Source organism: Anneissia japonica, unplaced genomic scaffold (assembly GCF_011630105.1).
Source record: "Anneissia japonica isolate Jap-2015-1 unplaced genomic scaffold, ASM1163010v1 scaffold1665_len535045_cov187, whole genome shotgun sequence".
In the NCBI taxonomy this organism is placed as follows: Eukaryota; Metazoa; Echinodermata; class Crinoidea; order Comatulida; family Comatulidae; genus Anneissia; species Anneissia japonica.
The window spans coordinates 72,879-99,399 of record NW_022727261.1 but is presented as its reverse complement, the minus strand read 5'-3'; the positions used below and the strand labels follow the sequence as shown (position 1 = coordinate 99,399).

Sequence of the window (26,521 nt, the reverse complement as noted above, 5' to 3'; positions counted from 1 at the left end):
ATATAATATAATATAATATAATATAATATAATATAATATAATATAATATAATATAATATAATATAATATAATATAATATAATATAATATAATATAATATAATATAATATAATATAATATAATATAATATATATTTAAAAAATGTATAAGCCTATACCGGTATATATTATAGGCCTATACATTATTTTGTGTGTCTGAAGCTAGGTATACCGTACGTATTGTGAATCAACCTAATATGGCCTTAGTCCTAATATTATCATGTTGTATATACGAGTTTATGAGTTTATCAAAAAATCACAGTTGCGAACATACCGATATATAATCACACTTATTCATTTGTTTAAATCATCTTATTTTCCGATTCATTGTCTTTCTGGTATGGCAGAAAAGTATTTAGTAGCAAATATGACATCAATTCTACTATTTCGATATGAACACTATTAAAAAATCATCTTGGTTATAATGGTAGGTATTGCAATTACTATGCAGTTCTACTCTTGCAACTGTAATTATTGTCAATATAAATGTCACTGTCAACAACATGGCGATGTGTAATAAGGAACGGATATTGCTTTTCAGGGTAAAAATGTTCACCAAGTTATTGCTTGGTCGGTAAAATATTATATGATTGATGGATGTACATGGCAGGATAATAAAACTTACGTAGATTCAACAAGTTTATGAGTTCCATACTTTAATCGTAAATTCAACTATGAATTATGCACGCGTATGTTAGTAATTAATACAAATCTCCCATTTTTTTTAATACTATTTTCCACCTATTTTAGTTATTAACAGTCTTTTCCCCATTGGTTGTAATTTGAGACCCATCAGTGTGATATTCTTGAATGTCCTACTGATTCTATAATGTTTCACTTGGTTAGCAATTAACAAATCGGTTGACAGAACAAACTTGTTGAAATATCGCCACCACAGCCTACTTCATTATTTAATAACTAATCCTTAACTTAAAGGAATGCACATTAAAAATAAACCGATTGATTAATTACCGGTTATATTGTTATAGTTATTGGTATCCTATCGTCAAGATGTACCTATTTATTAACATGTTCATCAGTATAGTTAACCTTTGCCGTCAGCCCGTCTGTGTTACATATCGCATTTTTCCTGGAGCTGGAACTTATTATAACCGAGGGATCTTTTTTCTAGGTCTCTTCTTGTAACACTCGTCGATTTCGTCAATTTAACTTCATAATGAGAAACATTGCTTCTTGTCCATATATACAACGTTCTTTACGAGCGTGGCTTCAGTTCTGTGTACGACATAGCCCAGCTTGCTGAGTTGCTTTAGCCACGACAATAGTCCCGTACGGAGATATTAAACCCAGGGTTGCTGTGACAGGCGGTGTCGTTTCCCGTGCATGGATATTGATCTGAATATATATTCCAAGTGTGGGATTACGGTTCTACTACGTAGATTTCTTCACAACAGTCCAGCTTTTGCGCTAGCAGACGAAGCACGTATACAATGAAGCTCGCCGTAATTGTGTTGATCATAACGCTTTCTGGGATAGGCATACCGTGCCTTGCTTCGTCCTCCAAGAACAAAACTCGGCCACCTCCATCGAAAGAACTCAGGTAATGATTATCTTACTTACAGTACTAAATTGAATCGCAGGAAACTATTATTGTGTAGTGTAGTAGTGATGTATGTTGATTGAATTGGGGTCTGTTCTGTGTCTATAATGTGCTCAATTACTAATAAAAACAATATGTAGAAGAATCGCCGTTTAACTTGTGGGCCTAATCATAATCATTAGTTTTATATACTAGGCTGAGACACTTGACTTCCTGAGCAAGTCGCATTTACCCAGCGGTTAGATAATGTCATAATGACGGTAATTGGTTTGCTGTCGATGTTTCCAACATGAATAGCAGCGATCGGTCAGATTGATTGAACAATACAGTTCGTGAATGAGATAACAAAAAATATTCCGTAGGTCAAGCATATCACAGAAATGGAATGATCGTAGTAAAACTATTATTCTATGGTTGATTTTGATTGTAAGCAAATTAATATTAACAAGAGAGATGAATCACCCGGGCAATATCGACGCCTACGTCACAAATGCTTTATAGTCACCGTTTAGTCGGGTTGATTTAAAAGAGTGTTAACGAGACTCCTTAGCTATTATATCTAATACGTGTTTGGGTCACAATGCTGATATTTTTCCACCAAGAGAAGTTATAAAAGAACCAAGAAAGTTGTATATATCTTGTCATAATATAGTAGATTAAATGAAAATACAACCCCGAGTAGGGGAGCAGGGTGGCCTGTTTAGGGTGATTGACAAGGAGGTTGTGTATCCATAGCGCCACCACACGCTAACAGGGTTCGCGCAGTGTTGTTAACGTACAGAGAAGATCTCCCATGATCATACGAGTTTGCTCAAGGAATAATAGGTTTCTTTCGTGCAGCCAAGCATCCTCTTGATTGACAAATTATCACTGTTGTCAGGATGTAAGTAGCATTGAGACTGGGCTCATTTTTTTTTATCGTACTCACCTGTTCCGATTGCGGTGTCTCAGATATTTTCTAACGCCGTATTTGAAACGTCGACGCTTAGCGTTTTAACGATAAGAACTAAATTACAAGTGCTTTTTCGCGATGGACTTCTTAATTCTAACCGACATATGATTTTGTTTTGATAGGGGTGGCGAAACCTTCCTGATGTTAAATGTATCGATGATACTCAGCTCCTTGTTGGATGAATATGACCAAGGCTTGCGACCAAACTACGGAGGTAATGTACAGAATATTGTATTCTTATTGATTGCACGAGTTAGGATCGGCATTGTTCGGAACTATTATGGCCTTATAGTTTACAAAGAACATATCAACCATTGAAGAAATCAATGCAAAGTATATTGCTTACTGCTAGGAACTGCATTGAAATAAAATCTCATAACAACACATTGTAGATGAATCGAATCTATGTTTATTGTTCGTAGTGGAAATTTCAGCTAGTTGCCTTTTTAAGAGACCTATTGTATGGCTTATTATTAAAGTAAAATATTTTTTTGCGAAAGCGTTAATTAGTATCGTCATATAGTAGAATATAGAATATACTTGTGCTATTTTATTGTTAATGATAGTTTGTAACGATAGTTATTTTTGTTATAATTATTAAGTGATTTGATTTATTTTATTCGGTTCTTAGTATGATACAGAATAACAATACATATAAAATTACAAAAGCATTGAACATTAAAACATATGAAACCAATATAAATTCGAAAAGAAAGAATTTATTTCCAATGGGGTCCAAAATCGTGTTTATATATCATTTTGTTTGTACCATCATTAAAATAATAATATTATTAACAATAATAATAATAATAATAATAATAATAATAATAATAATATAGGCCTAATAATAATGACAATAGCATTATTAATATTTGAGTAATTACTAGTATTTCTAGTAGTATAAAAATAGGTCTTACTCCATGGTACAGTGCCTTTTGTTGTTGTTACAGTTGTTGTTGGTGTAAATATTAGTAAGTATAAGTAGTAAATCGACATTACCCCCATTATATACAGTCTCGACTGCAAGTGTTGTTTGTAGTTGAAAGCACTTAAATGCTGTACCTGTAGGCCTATCATTAGAGAGATTGTGAGTAATGTGCCTGTGAGCGCTCAATCTGGGACCCTCTGGCGATCTGAGTTGTGCGGCTTTTGTTCCTCTGTCTAAATTCCCCTGTTGCTTTACGTAGTTAGTTTAATGGTTTATGGTTTAATCAATGTGATTATGTTTTCATTAGAAAGACCAAGGTTTATTCCGATTGTTGTTTTCCTTTTTCCCCCTCAACGTAACTGAAGCATATGTTTGAGATGGATGTGTTGTAATAGATATTATAGTGAAACGATATATCTATGCAGAAGGCTATGTGTGAATGGAGCATGCCAAATTCCAATAAACCTAAAACATGTTAAGCAAGAAAACTCATGAACAAACGCGACAACAAGCTGGGGTAGGACTGAACACCGCTGTACCAGGGAACGACCACCAATGGTTGACAGGTTGTTCTCCAGGCCGAATATCATAAACGGCAGTAAGGTATCCAAAGTGTTGAATATCTTCCAGGGCGGCCAAGTTCACTCTGGTTAAGACAAATGAGTAGAATTCAAATTTAAATTTCACATTCTAAAATAGGTCGGTCGTTTATCCTTTTGGGTAGCGCAACTGAAATTAATTATATACTTTCACACATAAAAATTTTATATGTTTGCATTGGTGAAACAACAGTATTGGAGTTAATGATTGCATTTGAATTTAGATTCATTTAGAATACTGCAATTGTAAACCGTAATATTTATTATCTCCACTGTCCTGTTTCCACGTTTCTGTGCGTTGAAACATGCATACGTTATCTATTCACACTGCCAGTTCTAGTTAAATTTGAAACATTGTGATAGCCATATCTAAATGAACAACATGAATATTTTAAGAATATAGCCAGCTCTCATTTCTTTTAAATTATCATTGGTATATTAAATTTCATGTTGTATTTATATTTTCGGGTCATTTTCCGTACTCCTAGTATACATGTTAGCTGTGATGTACGAAATAATTGCACCATGGAGTGTCAATTATTTTGCTCGTATGGACTTTTTTCAATTGCATCGTTTCTTATATCTAAAAAAATAGCGCGGTATAAATTTCTCCATAATTATTACAGTATCTGCCAATTTATATACCGTATTTTAAATAGATGCTGTCTTATCTGTTCTTATGTTTGGTTTTCAAGCCTTGCAATTAACATCACATCTAGATCTATAATGCGAAACATACGCTTCCGAATGATACAATGGCATGGAATACACACCAACAACTTGTGCACCTGATTTGGTTCTATCTAGGAACATAAAATGAAAACGGGGGTCTCAAACCCCTAATTTCCTCTACGGCTCAACCAATCGATAGGCCCAAAATGATTATCAATTTGCCATTGCATCCAAACTTACTCAACGAGCCATACTTATAGAACACCATATTATGATACTGTAGTTTATGAACAACACCGAGATAAATTATTTCTGTTTCTTAGAGTAAAAAAACGCCATAGTTCCAAGATAGGACTGCAGGTTCAAAAGGCCGTGCGATATTTCTATCGATTTTGTTATTATTTATGATCAAACTTAAGCATTTTTGAAACATAAATATACATTTTCTGCGCCTTCAAAGCCAAAGACTGTTTATTTCAATCCTTAGTATAATAAACGGTCATGTATGATTTTGAAGAGAAACTATTAATGAATGCATGTAATAGTTCATGCCATTCAAAGCTCTTTTTATTGATCAAAAAACAATAAGTATGCCTATGCCCTATTCTGTGTTCTTGTTTCAAATAAATAAACTCTAAAATTGTAATAACAAACTTGTAAATCACATATCCACAAATGAGGGTGATAAACTTACACTTCAAACATGTATCACACTCACATACCCCCAACACACACACCGTACACACATATATATGCATATGATATTATTATATATATATATATATGTATATATATATATATATATATACAGTATCATATGGATATAAAATAAATGTCATTGTTATGAGTTACACGGTCTTCATCTTGGAGTTCTTTCCTACTACTATTTCTGTCGTACTGTGATACGGCAAGTTATTGTGTTTGACCAAATGTTGATTGTCCTTATAGCTTATATTTGATGTAATGCTTGAGTTTTTGTTTTTTTTATACTTGACTAATTTAAGATGTAGTCCTAATACTTGACTTTTTCATGATATTTTTAGTGTTGATTTTACATAGGCCTAAGATTAAAGTTTTTATAATGTAGTATGAGCTTTTAATGTAATTTCAGTTCTTATCTATATCTTATAAACCTCGATATTCAACCCCAGGCCCGCGGGCCAAATCCGGCCCGCCAAAGATTTTGATCTGGCCCGCGAAACGTTACTGAAATAAATCATTTTCCGGCCGATTTTTAGAAAAAAATGTTTTTCTGTTTAGAGCAACACCACATAGACACCCCTCTAGCAAAGTTTACAAGAGCGTGGCTTTTTCTGCGTGTAGCGTGGGGAGGGGGTAGATTAATGGGGTACAATGGATTAAGTGGGACACTCTATGATGCGATGTCTAACCATTTGCGGCACCAGCAGGCTCGAGGCATGCTACTGTAATTTAATTTAATGTAGTTGTATTTGTATAGCGCCTTACACAATCAGTAAATAGTCCCAAGGCGCTTAAAGTCAAAAAAGAAATAAAACAATTGATTTAAAATGCATTCTGCTAAAAACACTGCTTTCATAACTTATTTTTGAGTCTGAAAGTGCAATTTTCAGAAAATGTATAGGTATCTATGTTAAAAATGTGTTCACCCCAGCCCCAACCACTGGTGAGTGGATATTTTTGTAGTAGGAAAATTTCTAGTGGCTTAGTAGGAGAATCTAGAGTGCAGATTTTTTTTTTTTTTTTTTCAAAATTTCAAAAGAAAGAAAAGAGAAGAAAAGGAATTTAAATTCAAATTTTAGTGTGAGAGTGACATTTCCGACCGTCTAGAGGTGCCATAATCATAAATTTTCTTGCCACACTCCCAACAATATTGGCGCTGAGGTGGTATTTTCCCCTACCTGTACGTGAAAGTTGTTCCCTATAACCGCATCTGTTTCGAATTAACCACTATAAAAGAAAATCAGCCTGCCACTGATCTAAAAAAAAATAAATAAAACAAGTGTCTACAATATACACATAACCTTAAGAAAGACAAGCTAAATTATTGAATCAGAAGATCACGTTTAGGAATTAAATGGAAAAATATTTAATGGGCCTATTTAACGCACGGGATCAAATTGATAAATTACTCGTTACGTTACTATGACAAATCCATATCACAAAAGCATAACACAAAACAGACAAATATTGTGGATTAGTTGGCAAGAGAATAAAGTACTGGTGTTGTGTGCCTCCTAATCCTAGGTCGTAGGTTAATATTATATAAACAGTACACTGTAAAAACAGCATGGATCGTATAAAAAAAAACATGTGTCTTGTCCCTCCCTTTCGGTGACACGTGTACAACCTAAACGTCTGTAGACAATCACATGTGTTTAGGATCTTACGCGTTTAGCTTTCAACGCGTCACCGAAAGCGGGACAAGAATGTGTGGATCTTTCACAGTGAATGTTTTTTTTTTTTTTATTTTCCCCTTTTTATTACATCAAGACATATTAATTACCTATACCCAAGCCGCATAATTTAACATTATTGTGTCATACAACAATTATGACAATTCAAAAACAACAAAAAATGTTTAAACTTTTTGTCTATTTTCAATAAGATACAGTAGGCGAATACACACTTACAACAACAACAATTTGATAACAAAAGAAATATATTTGATACTTCAGTTTATTTAGAGCCATAAATAACTGCTTCAGGCTTTGGCTGCAATGCAATTTACTGTGGAAATAATATGACAATACTGTACTGTACATCGTCGAAATATAATCCTAAATCATTCTTCAATACGGAATATGTACAATTAGTGTTTTCAAACTTTCTGTCACACAAAAAACAACGCATAGCCTCGAGTCATTACAGTATGTGTCTTATATAAAGTAAATAATAAAAAATAGATCTTCTCGAGTGATCACTAAACTTTGAGCGTGCGAACGTAGTAGATTTAAGTTTCTGTTCAAGGCAGACTTATTTTTTGTGAGAATGAAAAAGTATGTCAAATATTTATATTCATAAACTTATTTATGAAGCTTGATATGTACTAACACCTGTAGTAAATCAAATTGTACGCTTAATTGATCACACGAAATGAGCAAATCCGACATTGAGGACAGGTGGGTTTCCCGGTCCCAAGTGTTAACATCGTTTATATAAATTCACATACAAAATAAATCTATGTAATATTTTACATGTTCTGAAATGACTTCACAACAAGAAAATCATAAATCGTAACTCTCAGTTTTCCATTTACTGTATTATATTTTTATTATTAATTAAATTGCCTTAAGGGCAATTTATATATTTTCTGCTCCTTGAAAGTAAAATACAAATAATAATAATGATTAGGGAATAAAAGGAACACAATTTAGCATTCAAAGCTTAGTTAGGACTGCAGAAAATATTTATAGGCACAACAACGTCAAAAACGTATGATGGTTATTGTATACTTATTGCAGCAGAAGTAAGGCGAGGTTTGGTTCACACTAGACAATTTAAACAAGCGTTGCTTGTTACGTCATCGCGTATAAACTTCACTAATGTAAACCCAAGCTTAATGGTGCTGTCCATGTATAGGCCTATGCAGCGGCAAAACGATTTGTATGCGCAGTCCAGATAGGCCTACATGGTACATGGAGTTTTAAAATAACTTATAGTGCGCGTTATACTAAATCACCATGCCATTAAGAGGCGGCGCTTGCCATTAGCCAACCTGTCAAATACTCGGCCTTAGAATTATTATAAGAACATCGAAACGCACATTTGAATGTTAAATTTTGGGCGCCATTATCACATTCGCGTATTTTCCCTGATATAGAGGGTGACTGGATTCCCATACAATAGAGTATAATGGTTACGTAATATGTGTACTTTAGGAATGCCCACCGTCTATTTAACTCTCTATATATTTCTATACTGTAGATCAACACCATAATATAACCTTGATTCACGTTTTTAACTAAAATAGGCTGTATATTTGTTTTTGTCACCGACCTTCATTTTTTACAATGTAATCTCATACTATAAATTATTCTTCCTTATTGTGTCACTGAAGTTTATAATCATCGTAAATGATATGTTTCTCGGGAGTAGCCTTGGTAATGTATTATATTTTTAACTGACATCCGGTATTAGATTTCTCCATTTAACGTATAGAAGAATACATAAAGTATATGAAACTGTCCAAATGTTTAAGATGCGACAGAACTATCATATTTAGGAGAAATCGGTCGTTTCACAAAAATTATTAAATTTGGATCATCATCATTATTATCATCATCATCATTATCATCGCCTCAAATGTGATATAAAAATATAACATTTATCTGAATCAAGATTGGTGAAGTACAGTGATCTGCGATAGCCAATCAGGGAAGCCTCAGGGAGATTTACGCCATACACACTATTTTAAATATCTGTCAAAATGTATTTAAAAAGCAATATGTGTAATGCATATCAAAATACTGTACGTTCAACAGTATTACCACATCCTTCACGGATAAACAGAGTCATTTATATTCAAGAAAATGTGCAAAAGATCGCAGGAGTATTTTTGGTGTAAATCACAACAAGGACAACCCACAAAGTCCAAAGATTTGTTTCCCTTGGTGTCGATCTAGTGGTGAATGGCAGTACACCGGTAGACAATCTCCTACCTTTTTCCGAAGAGAGTACAACGTTCTTTAGTGCACTCGGGCCATTTTGCACACGGGACCAACGATATTGTATTTTTGTATAAAGCCATGTTAGATATTAAAAAGTGTTACTTTAATATTAACTATTAATAAGCCAGTAAAATATGAATAGCTTAGAGTAACATATTCTCTATTACCAGAGATCATTCTTCAGTTTGTTATTAGGAGTAATTTTTGACACTAAGGTTTGTAAGAGAATGTATGAGAACATTGCTTTTGCCGCCTTTGATCATATGAATTTGTTGCTTGTTTGCGTTCCAGAAAGGCGGAGTGGTTTATTGCTACATCGGTCATGGTCAAGGGATATAATAGTTACACACTACATGTGTCATGAACTTCATTGTGACATTATGATAATATAGAAATGTACTATTAATCAACATAACAGCTCCCGTACATAGAAATGAAATAGCCTATCTGATGGGTTTTCGATAATTACTGATCCTAACCGTCCGAGTAATTGAGCATCATAGGTCGTGTATTGGTAGCGTGCAGACGATGATCTCCTACTCACATCTCACATAAATGTATTTGGCCTGATTCAGATTTCCGATACCATGTTAATATTAAAGCAGTGTTCGCTATTGATCATTAGCGAGCTAACAACGTATATCGTATCTGTTGGCCGTAGGCACACACGTACTCAAGAAGTACAATACTCGTTCTTGCTAGTTGTAATCCTGACACCAGAGAGATTTTGCTACACATTTTGAGCTTGAACGTTTATACGTAGCCACGGCCTAACATATTTCAAGGCTCGGTTGAGAGAAGAGTAAGGTGGCGCGCAAACGCACGAATTGGTTCACACGGTACACAATGACGTTACGGTAACGCTTCCCAGTTTCTTTCGTATGAAACTAAGGTGGTGTAGTGCGTTGCTTACGTTTGTGTACACGAGTCTAAATTGTACTACTGTACAAGTCGATCTATTTATTTATTTTTATAACCATAGGCTTAAAAGCTCACGCGTATTCCGTCCCTATATCTGTTGCTGATGTTATTAATGTACGGTAGTGAATCATCATCGTCGTCATCATTGTCATCATCATCATCATCCTCGACACCATTATTATTATTATAATTATAATAATTATTATTATTATTATGTAAAATATCAAAATTACCTTTCTACATTTCGAACAACATCGTCACTTGACAAGGATCACTGGTAGTGATCGAAGCGTAGGAAGTTAATATTTGTTACTTTACATTGGTTAAACAAAAATTAATATTTCTTCTTAATTACTATTATTATTACTATTATTATTATACCCCTCAGAATATATTAACGAATTGAGAACTGTAATCAAAATATATGTTTTTAATATTCTTTCTTTCAGATGATGAAGTATTAGTGAACGTCAGTATGTATATTTATAGCATGGGAGATGTCTCCGAGACAGGGATGGTAATGTACCAATCCTCTCAATACGATTATCACGATTTTCACGATAATCACAAATTAGAAATTCTAAAAGGTTCAGCCCGCATTAGAAAACAAAAAGATCATTGTTATCTTGGTTTTCAACATCATTATCTTCGACAGGGGAGTACCCAGGATTTTTTCTGAGTTGGTCGTGATCATAATTTATTGGACCTTTTCACAATGAAATAACAGCAAGATGTGATTAAAATGTCAATCAATTAAAAAAGATAGAAATTGCTGCCGAATTGACACAGAATGAGGACGTTCATTCCTTGGAATTGAGATAGATTACGTCACGCAATTGGCAAGGTCTTTGGACTCATTGCTGGTATCTCATCAATGCTTTTAATTTATGTCATTGTGAAAAGGCCCTAGAAAAAAATGTCTTTAGAATAAATATGGACCTTTTTAAATTTTTGTGGGGTCGTACGACCTTCAAGACCCCTCCCCCTTGCATACACCTATACTTTTGGGGAATAGAAGTATAGTTATGATGTCTATACTGATGATAATGACGATGATGGTGATAATGATGATGGTGAGGATGATGTGATAATGATAATGGAGTGAAGTTTAATAGTTTAGTGGTTAAGCTGCTTGCCTTCTAATTTCAGGGTCATGGGTTCAATTCCTGTCACAGCAGGAAATTTCTCACGACTAAAACAACTCCAGTCCCTAAGCTTCAATGATAAAAGCATTATTTTTTAAATGATGATGATAATTAAGAACAAAATAATGAAGATGATGATGATGATGATGATGATGATGATGATGATGATGATGATGATGATGATGATGATAATGCTTTGAGGATATAATAACGTTGATGATGGCGATGATCATAATGACGATAATGATGGTGATGATTATGTGTCGACGATACCAAAGATGATGATGATGATGATTATAACAAAGATAAACTTGAATCACTTCATGTGTTTTTAACAGTAAAATACTTATATAAGAATAACATTATTATCGTACACATTATTTAACCCGAAGTTTATCATTAGTCTTAAAACTATGGAGGTATATTGTAGTGATCTTCATTTATGTTCTTGTGTAAGTTAACAGCTGTTGTAATCCTCGTCTTATGTTTGCACCTGAGGCGAAGCAGCAGCTAGTTGATTAGGATTTAACGCGGGGGTAACGTCACTAATATTATATCCTGCTAATATCTAACACAAAGTCGATTGTACTTGTGAGTTCTTATGTCATGATATTGTCCTGCTCGCGGTAGACATCCTGTTAACAGGGGGATTGACCCATATCTTGTACACTTGGATTACATACCGTACATGTTGTTACCTGTGTGATAACGGGACACCCGGCTCTTTACATGTCAAATAGTATGAATGAATAAATAGAGACGGTAACCAACCCAGGTGGCTAGAGTGTACATCCGAATGGTTATTATAGCAACAAGGAACAAGGTCAAGTGCGTGTGGTGAGGTAATAATTGTCTAGACACTAGAAATAATAGGCCTGCTTGACCACTGACCAGGGCGTAAATGGAGGTCAGGCCCGTATGTCGATGTAATTTAAACGAGTAGGCCCTATCCGTTATTTAGTATTGTTTTAAAAAAAAATACAAAGTTATTAATAGGCCTGTAACATTTTTAACTTTCCTTGGTGATCCCAAACCACCCCTCTCATTTAGGGTGGTAGGCCTACATTGGCCAGACTAAGATTATAGAGCGACCATTTTAAGTGAATGTAGGTAAAAATGGCCCAGGTAAAGATGGCCCAGGAGAAAAGGTCCCGGAAAAAATGGCCCCGGTAAAAATGGCCCCAGTAAAAATGGCCCCAGTAAAAATGGCCCCAAAATGACAAGTAGGTAAAAATGGCCCCAATGAAAAAGTAATAGAAATGATATATTTTTAAAAATCTTCAAATATCTACTGTAATAAGCAAGAATTGAATCAATAAATAAAAAATGGCCCTCAATTATAAAATTAAAAAAAAAGAGGTGAAAATCGTAAATTCATAAATAAGTTTTATTTTTTCCTTTGAAAATAAGATCAATTTATGTGATTTTTTTAAAATTTCTCTAAATGTATTTGTTTTTTAACAAATACAGTTACACAACAGATGCAAATAATGTACTGATAGATCGGAAAACAATGGCCATTGAATAACACTTTTGATAGTAAAAATGAGTTTTAAAAACGTTATTCCACTAACAAAGTAGAGGAATGACATACATACAGTACTTCAACTACCAAATATGCAACTCATAGACAACCACAAAATTCACTTTTGTTAAGTATCAAATGGAATAACTTTAAATGTTATAAACAATGCAAATAAACAGTAGTTAAAGCATGTGGATCAATTGTGTGTTTGAATCACAAGTCCATGTACCGTATTGGAAAAGGGAGAGGCTTACTTTCTCACAAACTTAGCAATAAATGTTCTGCTTAGAGTTACTTCAAAGAAGTATTTGTTAATCAAATATTGTTTTTAAAGTAAACTGAATAATTAGGAATACATTTATTTAAGCAACTTATTTAATTGCATACTTGGTTTTTACTCCCCGCCAACTAAATTTAAGTGCCTAAAACTATACTAAATAATGTAAACTGAGATACTAATATACATAGTTATGTAAATATGGCAATATATGCTAAGAATTAAAATGACGTGTAATTGTGAGGGTAGGGTAATTGTGGTAGTAATTGTGGTAATTATCCCACAAACCTCCCAAAACACACTGTAGAAAACCAAACAATTCAATTGTAATTGACTCACTTGGTATATCAATAAAAAGAAAACTTAAAATATTCATAAGAACCTGTTTTTTGGTTTAAAATGTTGATTTTTTTAATGAAAAAATACTTGCAAATACACCACAAACCTCCAAACACACTGCGAACCCCATCCAAACCCTTTAATTATGATTGTAGAACTCTCTTTTTCTTAAAAAAAAAAAAATAATAATTTGATGTTCATATCAACCCATTATGTGTGGGGTTTACCAATACCAGGATTGAATTTCTGGAAAATTTTGATTCTGCTTCCGTGAAATTGGACACAAATAAATTATTTTAGTATTAATATATGCATGATTTATGTTGATTTATTGATTATGTTGTTGCTATTTTTTGACATTTAAATTTAAAAAAAATAAAAGTGTTATTCATGGCTTTTTTTTATCTTTTAATATTTTATCATTGAATATTTAATTCCTGCAAAAATTAAAATGTGAATCGCAATTTATTTGATGTTAGATTTCTTTCAAAAACTAAATTATTTCAGTTAAAAAAATGCATATAATGATTTTTAAAAATCAATTTTAATACAGAATTTTATTATTGGGGCTATTTTTACCTACCTGTCATTTGGGGCCAATTTTACTGAGGCCATTTTTACCGGGGCTATTTTTTCCGGGGCCATTTTTTCCCGGGGCCATTTTTTCCTGGGTCATTTTTACCGGGGCCATTCTTACAGTACACCATTTTAAGTACCAAACCGTACAGATCAAATATAATTAAACCGTGTAAACCTATTGGCATCTCCCTAATTCTGCATCTGGGCCTAGTGGCTGCATAGCATCTTGAATGTCCGTGCTAAAACTCAATTGCTGTTGATTATGCAGCATTTTATTTTAGTGATTCTAGGCCGAAAACAGCACAAAAATATGTCCATTAAAATATGGTTGCAAAAAATATGGTACTGTCTGGATGGCAGCCAATAGAAAGTCAGTTTTAATACAGAATTTTATTATTGGGGCTATTTTTACCTACCTGTCAATTGGGGCCATTTTTTCCGGGGCCATGTTTTCCGGGGCCATTTTTACCGGGGCCATTCTTACCGTACACCATTTTAAGCACCAAACCGTACAGATCAAATATAGGCCTAATTAAACCGTGTAAACCTATTGGCATCTCCCTAATTCTGCATCTGGGCCTATTGGCTGCATAGCATCTTGAATGTCCGTGCTAAAATTTAACTGCTGTTGATTATGCAGCATTTTATTTTAGTGATTCTAGGCCGAAAACAGCGCAAAAATATGTCCATTAAAATATGGTTGCAAAACATATGGTACAGTCTGGATGGCAGCCAATAGAAAGTCAACATGAAAAGAATAGGCCTACAAATCCGCCGACGATTAACATTCTATACTCTAGAGATTGGTTTTCTTTTTTGCGTTGTTATTTTATCTTAACGCGCATAAGCCACCTTCCTCAATCAATGACTTTCAACTTCAATGTCATCAATAGTTACAACACATAAGCCCAAACAAAAACAAGGAAATTTAAAACATCGTTTGGAGCTGGGCTTGGAGTCCTACTTTCCGTCTTACTTCTAACAAGATCGACTGGAAAAAGAGTTATAACCTAACCAGCGGAAGTGTACTCTTTCTGATACTCCAATAGAAACCCGAGAGAATTAGAATGAGTAAAGGAAATAAAATTTCACTTGGAAAACGTTAAATTTGAAGTTAAGCATAAATCTGCATTCACGAACCCTAATTTTCAGATCTGAAAGTATCTACCGAACCGATTAGAAAGTGGAATAAGTTGTAAGAATAGGAACGCTCAGGCTCAGCGCATCAAATGTGAACCCAGTTTTAAGTATTCCTACCTCATTTAGAGTAATTTCTCTATTTTGCATTTAAAGTATAGGTACGATTCGTGAGGCATACACATCACAGAAATACAGTAGAGATATATGAGCAGATAGAATAGGTATATAATGGCTCGATAATATTCAAATTTCGTATAAATCAACACAAGCAGCTAAAGGTCATTTAAGATAATAGATAAGTAGATGGATGAATTGTGTCTTTAAAATCAAGGTTTCCAAAACGATCTTTTAAAATGCTAATTATGCAGATTAACCGTCGTCGGTCCTCTTGCTTAATGTAACCCCTCTGTGTAGGCCTATTAAAATTGCCCTTAAAAATGACTTACTCATTTATTGAAGTGCTGAATTTGACGAAATACAAGCTTTTATTCGTGGCCTTCATTCGACATCTTATAGGCCTATACGCGGTAACTGAAGTGGCTATATAAAAAAAAAAAAGATGCCGGTGCGACTCGTACAAGTCACAGATACAGATACAGATTAAATTTATTGTCAAATGTACATGTAAACATACAATGAAATAGTATCGGCTCTATGAACGCAATATAAATAATTTAAATAACATTAAAATTCACACATTATAATTGAATATGAAACACCTAATACAAACAAGAACTAACAAGATCCTATATAGCAATAACTCTCTTGTATCTTCACTTTCAGGAATACACAATCGATTTGTATTTTCGTCAGCAGTGGAGTGACCCCCGGTTATCTTTTGATGGAACAAATATAGACGATCTAGCACTGACAAACGAAATGGTCAAGAAGTTATGGGTTCCTGATACGTATTTCATCAATGAAAAGAGAGCAAACTATCACACTGTATTGAGTGAAAATTCTCTTATACGAATCAAACCAAACGGTGATCTACTATATAGTACAAGGTATTTTTATCCAAGTATTTATCTTCTTGTACCGTATTTATTCGAATAAACGCCCCGAAGCGTTTATTTTTTCTCGAATAAACGCCCCACGCCCACCCCTAAATTACTGTAAACAAATCTAATGGAAGCAACATCATTCTCTAAACCTTCTTAATGTTCTACATCAGTAAAATTACATTTTTCTAACCCGGTTTGCATGGTCATTATGTGTTGTACTTCAACTTTTACAATGAAATTATTGGGGAGGGGGGCACATACGTATTCATTTTACGCCAAAAATACCATAGCCTTTTCTTCGAATAAACACCCTAAAAAACCCCTTCTTAACAATAAACGGACACACTAAATCTGCGTCCACGTCGGATCCGAACCGAAATTCAGACCGTGATCCAAAGCGCTGAACGCCAGCCTCCTTATTTTAACACAATGATTCGATATTCTGATCAGTTCGGTAAGCCTTCCGATCGGAAAATTCGGATTAGTGTGAATGACCATTAAAGCTGCATTCACGTCGGATCTGAACCAAAGTTCAGAACTTGTTTCTAAAGCGCTGAACGCCAGCATACATATTCTTACTACACTGATTCGTTTTAGGCTTTCCGATCTAAAAAAATCGGATTCGGTGTACAGCAAATGTACTCTTAGCCAGGAGCTTCGCCAGGAATTCCCAGACGAGGGGTTCAAGCTCCCCGACAAGGGGTCCACACCCCACCTCCTCGTCGGGGAAGCCTAACACCTCCCCACTCCGACGGGGAAAATGTGTTGGTTATCTCTTTATTTAAAAAGGATAATTTGATGGAAAATCATACAGGTTAAGTGGCCCCGCCTGTCGGGGGCTACTAACCACCTGTCGAATGTACCAGCCCCTGTCGGGGAAGATCTTGCACTACCACTGCAACCCATACGCTCGCGATAGACAACACCTCACACATACGATAGCACTGCTCGCCCACTAAACATTTTTTAATCCCTAAATTTGACAGCTTAGTAAGGCGCCCTAAATTGAACTTTCGGCGGTCGAGATTTCATTTTTCCCCGACGACATTGCTGGAGATTTCCCGACAGTGGGTCCAAGAGGGGTCCAGAGGTGCGGCACCCCCGTCGGGACCTCTGGACCCTTCTTGGACCCACTAGCACTAGCGCTGCCCCTGCTATTAGCTTGGTGCTTTTAAGTCAAACTCAACAAAGCGATGTACTCTAAAGGCCAACTCAGACAGCGTCGGCCAACGCAGCCCGACCCGATTTATCGTCGGGGACAGTCTTAAGCCGTCGTGAGAAATATTAAACACGTTTAATATTCTACTACGCGACTGCCCCCGACGCACACCATCGCGTCTGCGTTCAACTCACACAGACCCGACGCGACAACAAATCGCGTCGGGCTGCGTCGGCCGACGTTGTCTAAGTTGGCCTTAATTCTTAAAAAATGTTCAACATGATGTGGGCACATCAGTGAGGGAATTAGCGTTAATTTCATGTATGAGGTTCGGTAGTATTCAGGTACATACGTCTTATATAATGTTAAGTGTTGTAATGCAATATGATATTTATGTGATGTGAAAGTTATGCCTATTTAATAAGCATAATCGAGGTCTTTATGCGCCCAACTTAAAAATAATGCGCTTCACGGGACTCGTATAAGACCGCCGATCTTTTGCACATAAAATTATGGGAAAACATCGTAAGGTTTACCTAGACAGCTCCATTTTGTAGTTAGTAATCAGTTAGTAACATCAGGTACTCACTTATATTTCTGGCTATAGAGAAGTTGATAAAGTGTCTTATCGAGGATATAAATTCTTGCACTCGAACCCTTAGTGTGTTTCGATTGCATCCGGAGGCTTAAACAACGCGGGTCACATGCTCTAAGCTACACTCACTAAATGTGCCTTTCTTTATCAGATTCGCACATCATTAATTGTGAGGACAATTTTGTGACAATGAAAGTAGTTAAAAGAGTATTTAGGTGCATACACGCGTCTGTGATATAACGTGTCTCGTCAAACCAGAACACCAAACGCCTGCAGCTTATAACAAATCGTATCATATCATATAATTGGCTCAGTATGACCATTGTAGTATGGCTATTGTCATTAATGCCGTCATTTTCACCATTATAATCATCAACACAAACATCGTCTTCATAATCACATAGACTATTTACTAATACTATTTATAATAAGATGCTAAAATTCACCTTCACCCGCATCACAATTATAATCATTAAAATCATCATCAATATCATCATCATCATCATCATCAGCAACATCATCATCCTCATCCTCATCATCTTCATTGTCATGATATCGTTTTATCAGGGGATGGGTTTTTTTTTTTGTAAAAAAATAGTAGCCAGGAAGACAGAAGAGGCTAGCTTGCTCAAATAGGCTGCCCATCTGCCAATCTTTTAGTGCTATTCAAATATAGAAACAAAGTTGTGTAATTGGGATAGCAAGCGCATTGAAGTACTTAGAATTATAATTACAGTATTGCTTTTAGAAATGCTGATATCTTAGCCAGTCAATGAAAGGGAAAGTTAGACCCTTGATATTAAGCGTGCCGCGTTCCAGACGCGATGGAACAGGTACAGTTTAATCGAAGAGGTTTCATTAATTTTGCTTAGCTTCATGACCTTCGTCATTACATCAGTGCTGACCTAGAAAGTTGTCACTAATCATAAGCAAACACCCACGTGATTATGCATAACAGAAAAATCAGACGATTGTGTGAAGCAATCGTAACAGAAAACAAGGGGTGGGAGGACAGGAAGCCGGGAAATAGTGCCCCGTCGGACAGAGGTTTTTCCCTCTCCATGTCGTGGGGGAAAAACAATATTGGGGTGGATAAAACAGTTTTTACAAATTGTGAAACCAAAATTGACCAAATAAGCCTTTCAATATTTGTCGGTGTTCGGGCGACTCATAGCACCGTCAACTTGGGCTCTAGACGGGGACAAATATATATACAATATATATATATATATATATATATATACATATGTATATACAAACACACACCTATATATAATATATATATACATGTATATATATATACATATATATATATATATAGGCCTATAAACTAATATTATTATTATTTATTGGACTTAATAAGGATTCTGATGATGATAGTCACGTTAATTTTATTTTTTATGTTTCTCTCTCCACCCCAGAGTTGATTGATGGGTATAACATTTAAATGTCAGAATGAAATTGTGCCATATTACATGCACGAATAGATAGAAATATTCACCAGGGGGCGCTAGAGATTGCATCTTGTAGTTAGTAGGCTTTCGTTAATGATACTCAATAATTGAGCGAATGGCTAGGGTAACATAAGCGAATAAAAACTTTGGTTGGTATTATCTGTTATATGGGCAGCACTAAAACAGCACTGTAAAATCGTCTGACTAGATCCTATGTCAAATGTATATACAGTAATGGTAGACCTACTTTTATTATATACACAGAGTTATTTTTTGTTATTAGCCTAAATTACGCCAGGTACCGTATATTAACCACTTGAAATATAAGATTGTTAGCAAAGTTGTATTTTTGGCATGATTGAGTTATAAATTGAAGGGTTAAGTGGAAGAAAGTAATTGAGGATAAATACATTTGTAAAATATGTAGCTATGAAGATGAATATTTCGAAATAATTATATGTTTTACTATGATTTATGAAGCAATTATATCCAACAACTATTATAATTTAAAGTTTCAGATACAAAAAGTGTAGTTAATAATCGAAGAAAATATATGTAGTCCTATTTGCGTTTGGATAACAAAATGAATACATATTGACCAATTATAAAAAAAAAAATCGAAGAGGGAAAAATGATAAATCAAAACTCAAATACAAAAAAAAAAATTACAAAAGTGAACATTTGACTGAAAGGTCATAACAAATAGAGAAGGACTTATTCGCGATATCAGTTTAATTTATTCTAACATGTGTTTTCTTATATTGCAAAATCAAACAGAATTTAGCATTTGTCATCGTTATGTGTGACTGATTTATGATGGAATTGGGTTTTTCTATTAGATTGGGATATAGGTAAATACTGTTTATCAACATGTGTTTTTCATTTACATATTACTTGAGTAAAACGCGTAACAGCTAGGCTCCAAACACGAGACATAGAAATATGCACTACATTCTTGGAACATCATTCTCAAAAGAGTCCTAGATTTCTTGGCCAATTTCAGCGGGAAATATACGATAACATCGACAGTAATTTCTATTTCTTTTTTAGATTTTTTTAAATAAATGAAACACGTCTCCACTTTCAAAGAATAATTAGATTGACCTGGAGCCTCATTCGTCAAAAATATAACTCCCGTAATTATCTTTTCGTAGATCTCTACGTATTCGGTTACTTTCTCTTGTGTACTGTATCACTTTGCTAGATCTAGAAAAAATAATTTGTAACAAAAATGAGTCTGCAAAATAACTGATAATCAAATAAATCAAACAAAAACGTGGGTAACTGATAGGCTGATAATAGCATCCATTTTTGTACGTTTCATTTTTCATCTGATTTTTGATTTATAGGCCCATAGTGCTCGTAAATTGTGAAGTACGTTTATCTATGTTTTGTTTGTGGATATTAAGCAGAACTGTTTTAATATTTTTATTTTTGATAATTGACGTAAAGTTTATAATAATAACATTGGCATACTGTACATTTAGGCCTATCGATGGTACCAATTAAGAGGTAGACCTACTGTCAATTATTTAGGTTAAACTAACGAATGAATAAAACGTAATGGTATAATATAACAAATTTAGGACAAAAAAAATCTAACGAAAGGATTATACATATATATTTGATCTGCATTCTAAAATAATACAAATAAACTGATAAAACTCCTAAGAGTCTGTTATGTCACCAACATGACCCCAACATGACCCCACCATCATAGAAGAGGGAACGACTGGCCTGTAAGTCAACCACTCAACGAACGCTTAATGGTCCTTAGCACATCACACCGGCTAAATAAAAACACAAAACAACAACCCCATTTACATAAGCTTAAATAAAACATATTTTATTGAAAATCAAAGAAATACTGCATATTGTTGGATGCAGAGCACAGTCTATTTGAAATAGTTTATCTTTTGGAAAGCAAAATAATAAAATGTTACTAATATATAGACCTATCATATTTTTGGGATATTTGAAATAATATATTTGTGATCGTCATCAGTGTTGATTAGAATTCTTAATTTCAGCTTTTCCAATACAACATCAAGGATTTATAATCACATTAAAGATTTTATTATTCAATCTGCTCATTCCTGAGGCATTAGCACAGACGAGACACATCAAAATCACCTATAGTTAATTAAAGATAGTGTATTTGAAGTTCATGGTCTTGTTGTTAATTTGCTTTAAAATGTAACATACACGGTTTAACAGGCTTTGCTGCACGCCGAATATCTAACGCTGTGAAACTAATTTACGCGTTACGGCAGTTTTGACAAACACTTCCACTAATATAATAACGCGGACAATTTCGAAACATTCGTTCAGATGGTGTCATATCATTACCTAACCGAGAACGAATACCGTACCCTACGTCGACTATAATTACTTGTTTTAATTACTGTTCGCTCAATTTGACAAATATAATTATTATAATTTAAGACGTATTTGTGTATGTTCTGTAATTTCCTACGAAGCATGTCAGACAGGTTATGAAATGGGACATAAATTACGAACAGTTTGGAAAAGTATTTCGTTATTTTTAATCTGGCGTCTAAAATAAGATCGATTAGGCCTAGACAGTCTGTCAGGAAACTCACGGTTTTAAGTTTAATGGCCGTTAATGGTCATGCCTCATTTTGTTATATATTTCAAAACCTTTTTTCGCATTAGTAATTGATTCCAAAAATTGTATTTCTTGACTCAACATTAATACCAATTGTATGCTTATCGTTTTAGGGATAAGTAATTATGAAAGTTCTATTATGTGTTAAGCTTGCTTTCCATACAATCGCTACATGCTATCGCGACAGCTTTCAGTGATGCTGATTGGACGGCCGATTGCGTCGGGAACTGCTACCGTGCGCAGTACCAGGAGCAGTACAACGATTGCACTAAAATCACTGTAGCAACAGTGTAACAATCTTAAGGAAAACACATACAAATACTCTAATATAAATCATGAAACATTTTGTTTTTCTAATCTTTATAGGATTCTAGTGTTACTAACAGAACACGTGACTTATGAGATACATCTAAATAGTAATTTGATGTGTATGCTGTGAATGTGTTCAGTTTTACTTTTGTTCAAACTTCAGAATTGGTTGTTATTTTTCTACGTTTTTCCCGTCGTTGTTAGAATGCGTGACATCACAACAAAATTCTCTTCATATCCTGAACAGTTTTATTTCTTCGACTTCAATATTATCGATTCCCATCCAATTTTTATTGAATTGTCGCTTTGGTCGTCCCCTAGAATAATATTTAGATTACGTTTCTGTTCTTTGTTTTTGTATTATAACCGTACTTTGAATATGTATATATCTACAGGTTGACAATAACGCCAAGCTGCCAAATGGATCTTAAATACTTCCCGATGGACATTCAACATTGTATGCTCTGGATGGAAAGCTGTGAGTGTCTTAATTACAATATAATAATAATACAGTACAGAGTTGTTAAGTCACATGTTTTCCATGAAATAATAATAATAATAATAATAATAATAATAATAATAATAATAATAATAATAATAATAATGAAAACTATTACAATCTTGCTATAGCAATCGCTACATAGGATATGTTGCTGTCCCCAATAGAACATGGAGGCCTCCCCCCCCCCTCTCCGATTTGTCACCAAAAAATCGGCGAGTGTAATAACTGAAGCATGGTTTCCATAAAAATCTATACGCTATCGCCGACTCCTTTGGCGACGCTGATTGGTCAGTTGAATCGGGTAGCGTTCCCGATTGAGTCGGGGACAGCTACGCAGTGCAAGGATTACAGTGAATACGCTGTAGCGACTGTGTAGCGATTCAATGGAACTCGGGCCTAACCAAGCATTTTCCCATTTCACTAAACGTCAGCTTCTCTTTACTCCACTAGATTCCTCATGCGATAATGCCGAACTTCGATTGAAAGTTACTGGATATAATTATAATCGTAGAAAAAATGTTAACTGTCTTACATTGTCTTTTTAAGCTCGATTTCCATACTATCGCTCACCCTGTCGGTGGCAGCCGCCGACAGTTGTCGGGAAGGTTGAATCTGACTCAACTTTGCCGATTGCGTTGCAGACAAATCGGGGTGCCTTCCCGATTGCGTCATCGCAGCTAGCAATGCACCCTGATTCTTCTGCAATGCAATTGGCAAATTTGAACCAGGTTCAACCTTCCCGACAACAATTGTCGTGCAGTTACACTTACTGTAGGAAACTTTCGCCGAAAATTTGAGCGATTGTATGGAAACCTACCTTTGTGCTATACGTTTCGATTTCACACAGCCGCTACACTGTCACTACAGTGTTTTCAGTGCATTCATTGTACTGCGTAGGCTCTGTGACTCTACCGACCAAGCTTCACCGAAACCTATCGGCGATAGCGTGTAGCGATTGTATGGAAACCAAGCTGTACGTACCAATCGGGAACGCTCAATGATTCATCTGACCAATCAGCGTGACCAATGGAACAGGTTTGACTTTAGGGTCTACTCTAATATTTTTAAAATCTGCTGTTGATATGCAGGCAATGATATAGGCTACTCCGAAGCCTGGTTTCCATAAAAATCGCTATACATTATTGCCGACTCTTTTGGCGACGCTGATTGGTCAGATAAATCGGGGACCATTCCCGATTGCGTCGGTAACAGCTACGCAGTGCAGGAGCTGTAGTGGAAACAGTGAAAGACCTTGCAGTGGAAACGCTGTAGCAATTGTGTAGCGATAATATGGAAACCGAGCTTAACTGTAGAGCGTAAATGTTCATCAAAATTGGCCATCTTCTTAATCGTCGCGTTAGCCAAATTGCATGTCTAACATCGGCTGATGATTGGTCAATAGTTACGATTCGATGCCGACAGGTCGGACAGGTTGAACCTGGTTCAACTTTGCCGATTTTGTTGCAAACGAATCCGGGTGCTTTCTCGATTGCGTCGGGTGAGCTATGGTATGTAGCGATTGCTGTAGCGACAGTCCTTCGTAGTGTAAATCCTTTTCTTTTCCAAGTATCGAAAAAATATATTATCAACTAAGTCTATCTAACATTCGTTACATTGTAATGTAACTCTTCTCCTGTCAAAGTTTCTGATCAACTTATCGTATTTCAAGTAACTGCCTTTTTTCCTCCCCTTTTCGACTTTCGTGTCAATTTAACTTTAAGATTAATTAATTTCAGGATTTAAACAAATAATATATTTAATATTTTTCATTTTTTTTCAGATGCTTATAGCGATAGAGATATAGACTACAACTGGATTGAGACGGACGCTATTACAATGGATAAGAATATATCATTGCCCCAGTTTGATCTTTTGGGTTTTAACTATCGAACAAATAAAGCACATTACTATGGTGAGTAGTAGAACTCAGCAACTCGGCATAAATGGAGCTTTTCGGTAAGCCCCGCCCCTTGGATATTGTTGATAAGGTCCCACCGCACGACGACAGTGCTATGCTGCGTTCATTAGAACTTTAGTTTATTCTTATTTATTTAATTTTTTTTTTATTTAAAACATCTTTAGGCAGGATAACATATACAGGCGAGATCTTACCGCTGTTTTACAATATGGTCCTGCAAACACATATTCCAATAACAACAACAAAAGTAACCAGCACAGTACAACAAAATAAACAACAGTTAAAACTTTGGTGGAAAACTATCCCCCGCCGGACACCAACCCGGTACTTCTGAGTCAAGGTTTCGGGGCCAGGAATTACAGCTCAAGGTTAGTATAAGAGACAGAATTACAGCTCAAGGTTATGCTTAACTACAACTTAACTACAATATGGTAAAAACTATCCCCCGCCGGACACCAACCCGGTATTTCTGAGTCAAGGTTTCGGGGCCGGGATTACCAGGTAGGACAAGTACTATACAATTACTTAACATTTATTCCCGGTCCCGAAACTTGGACTCAGAAGTACCGGGATGGTGTCCGGCGAGGGATAGTTTTTACCATTGTTTAGTTAGGTTTGTAGTTAAGATAAAAGTTGTGACAGCCCCGAAACCTTGACTCAGAAATACCGGGATGGTGTCCGGCGGGGGAGGGTTTCTACAATTTTTATCTATTTAAGTATAGACCAAGAAAATATAAAAGGAAATGAATTGTGAAATCAGAAAAAGTGTTTCTTATAAGTAATTTTGAATAAATTAAGAGATTAACATTTTTGAATTCTGATTGGGATTTTGTTCCAAACTTTTGCTCCAGAGATTTGTAAAGAGCCATTCATTACAGAGCAATTTGGAATGGGGGGGGGGGTAACATTAAGCGAGTGAGCGTATCTCGTAGAATATCCATGTCGGTCAACAACCATTTCTATATCATTACATAGGCGGGAAGGCGCAACACCATTTATACATTTGTACATTAAACATGCAAGGACGTAATACGTTCATCAAAAGGTATCATCAATTATTTTGCTTACTAAGATCAAACTCCACGAAAATTTATAAAATCAAAATTATTTTAAACTATTCTAGCAGCTCGTTTTTGTAGCCTTAATAGAGTGTTTTTGTTTTTGTTAGACGTAGTTCCCCACACTGAGATTGCATAGTCCATACAGGGTTGTATTGCACTTCTATAAAGAATATTTAGAAGAGATTCATTTTACCTCATCAATGGTTTCATTACCAACATGAATATTCAAAGAGGAAAGAGGGCGAACATTTCTATTTTTAATTAACATAAGTTTGGTTTTGGTAGAATTTACAATTAATTTATTAAATTTATACCAATTTGCGACATTATTCATTATTGATTGTAATTTTATATTGATATTTTCTACCGATTTGTCAGTAGAGTAGATGACAACATCATCCGCATATATGCTACATGATCCTGGAGATACATATTGTGGAAGGTCATTAATAAATAATGAAAATAAGATCGGTCCTAACACACTACCTTGTGGGATGCCAATTTTAACATTTGCTTTTTCAGATAATTTATTATGACATTTGACTACTTGTTTGCGCTGTGAAAGA

General features: G+C 35.0%; 1 protein-coding gene across 1 annotated transcript in view; it reads left to right on the top strand.

The window, feature by feature from the left end:
• LOC117113642 (gamma-aminobutyric acid receptor subunit beta-like) overlaps positions 1-24,896 on the top strand; it is a 35,592-nt gene extending 10,696 nt beyond the window's left edge. Inside the window, exons 2-7 of the mRNA XM_033257046.1 lie at positions 1,170-1,598; positions 2,673-2,764; positions 10,769-10,836; positions 16,108-16,331; positions 22,870-22,952; positions 24,757-24,896. Coding sequence (XP_033112937.1) covers positions 1,489-1,598; positions 2,673-2,764; positions 10,769-10,836; positions 16,108-16,331; positions 22,870-22,952; positions 24,757-24,896 — 717 coding nt within the window. The 5' untranslated portion in view covers positions 1,170-1,488. The remainder of the gene's footprint in view (positions 1-1,169; positions 1,599-2,672; positions 2,765-10,768; positions 10,837-16,107; positions 16,332-22,869; positions 22,953-24,756) is intronic.
• The last annotated feature ends 1,625 nt before the right edge of the window (positions 24,897-26,521 follow it).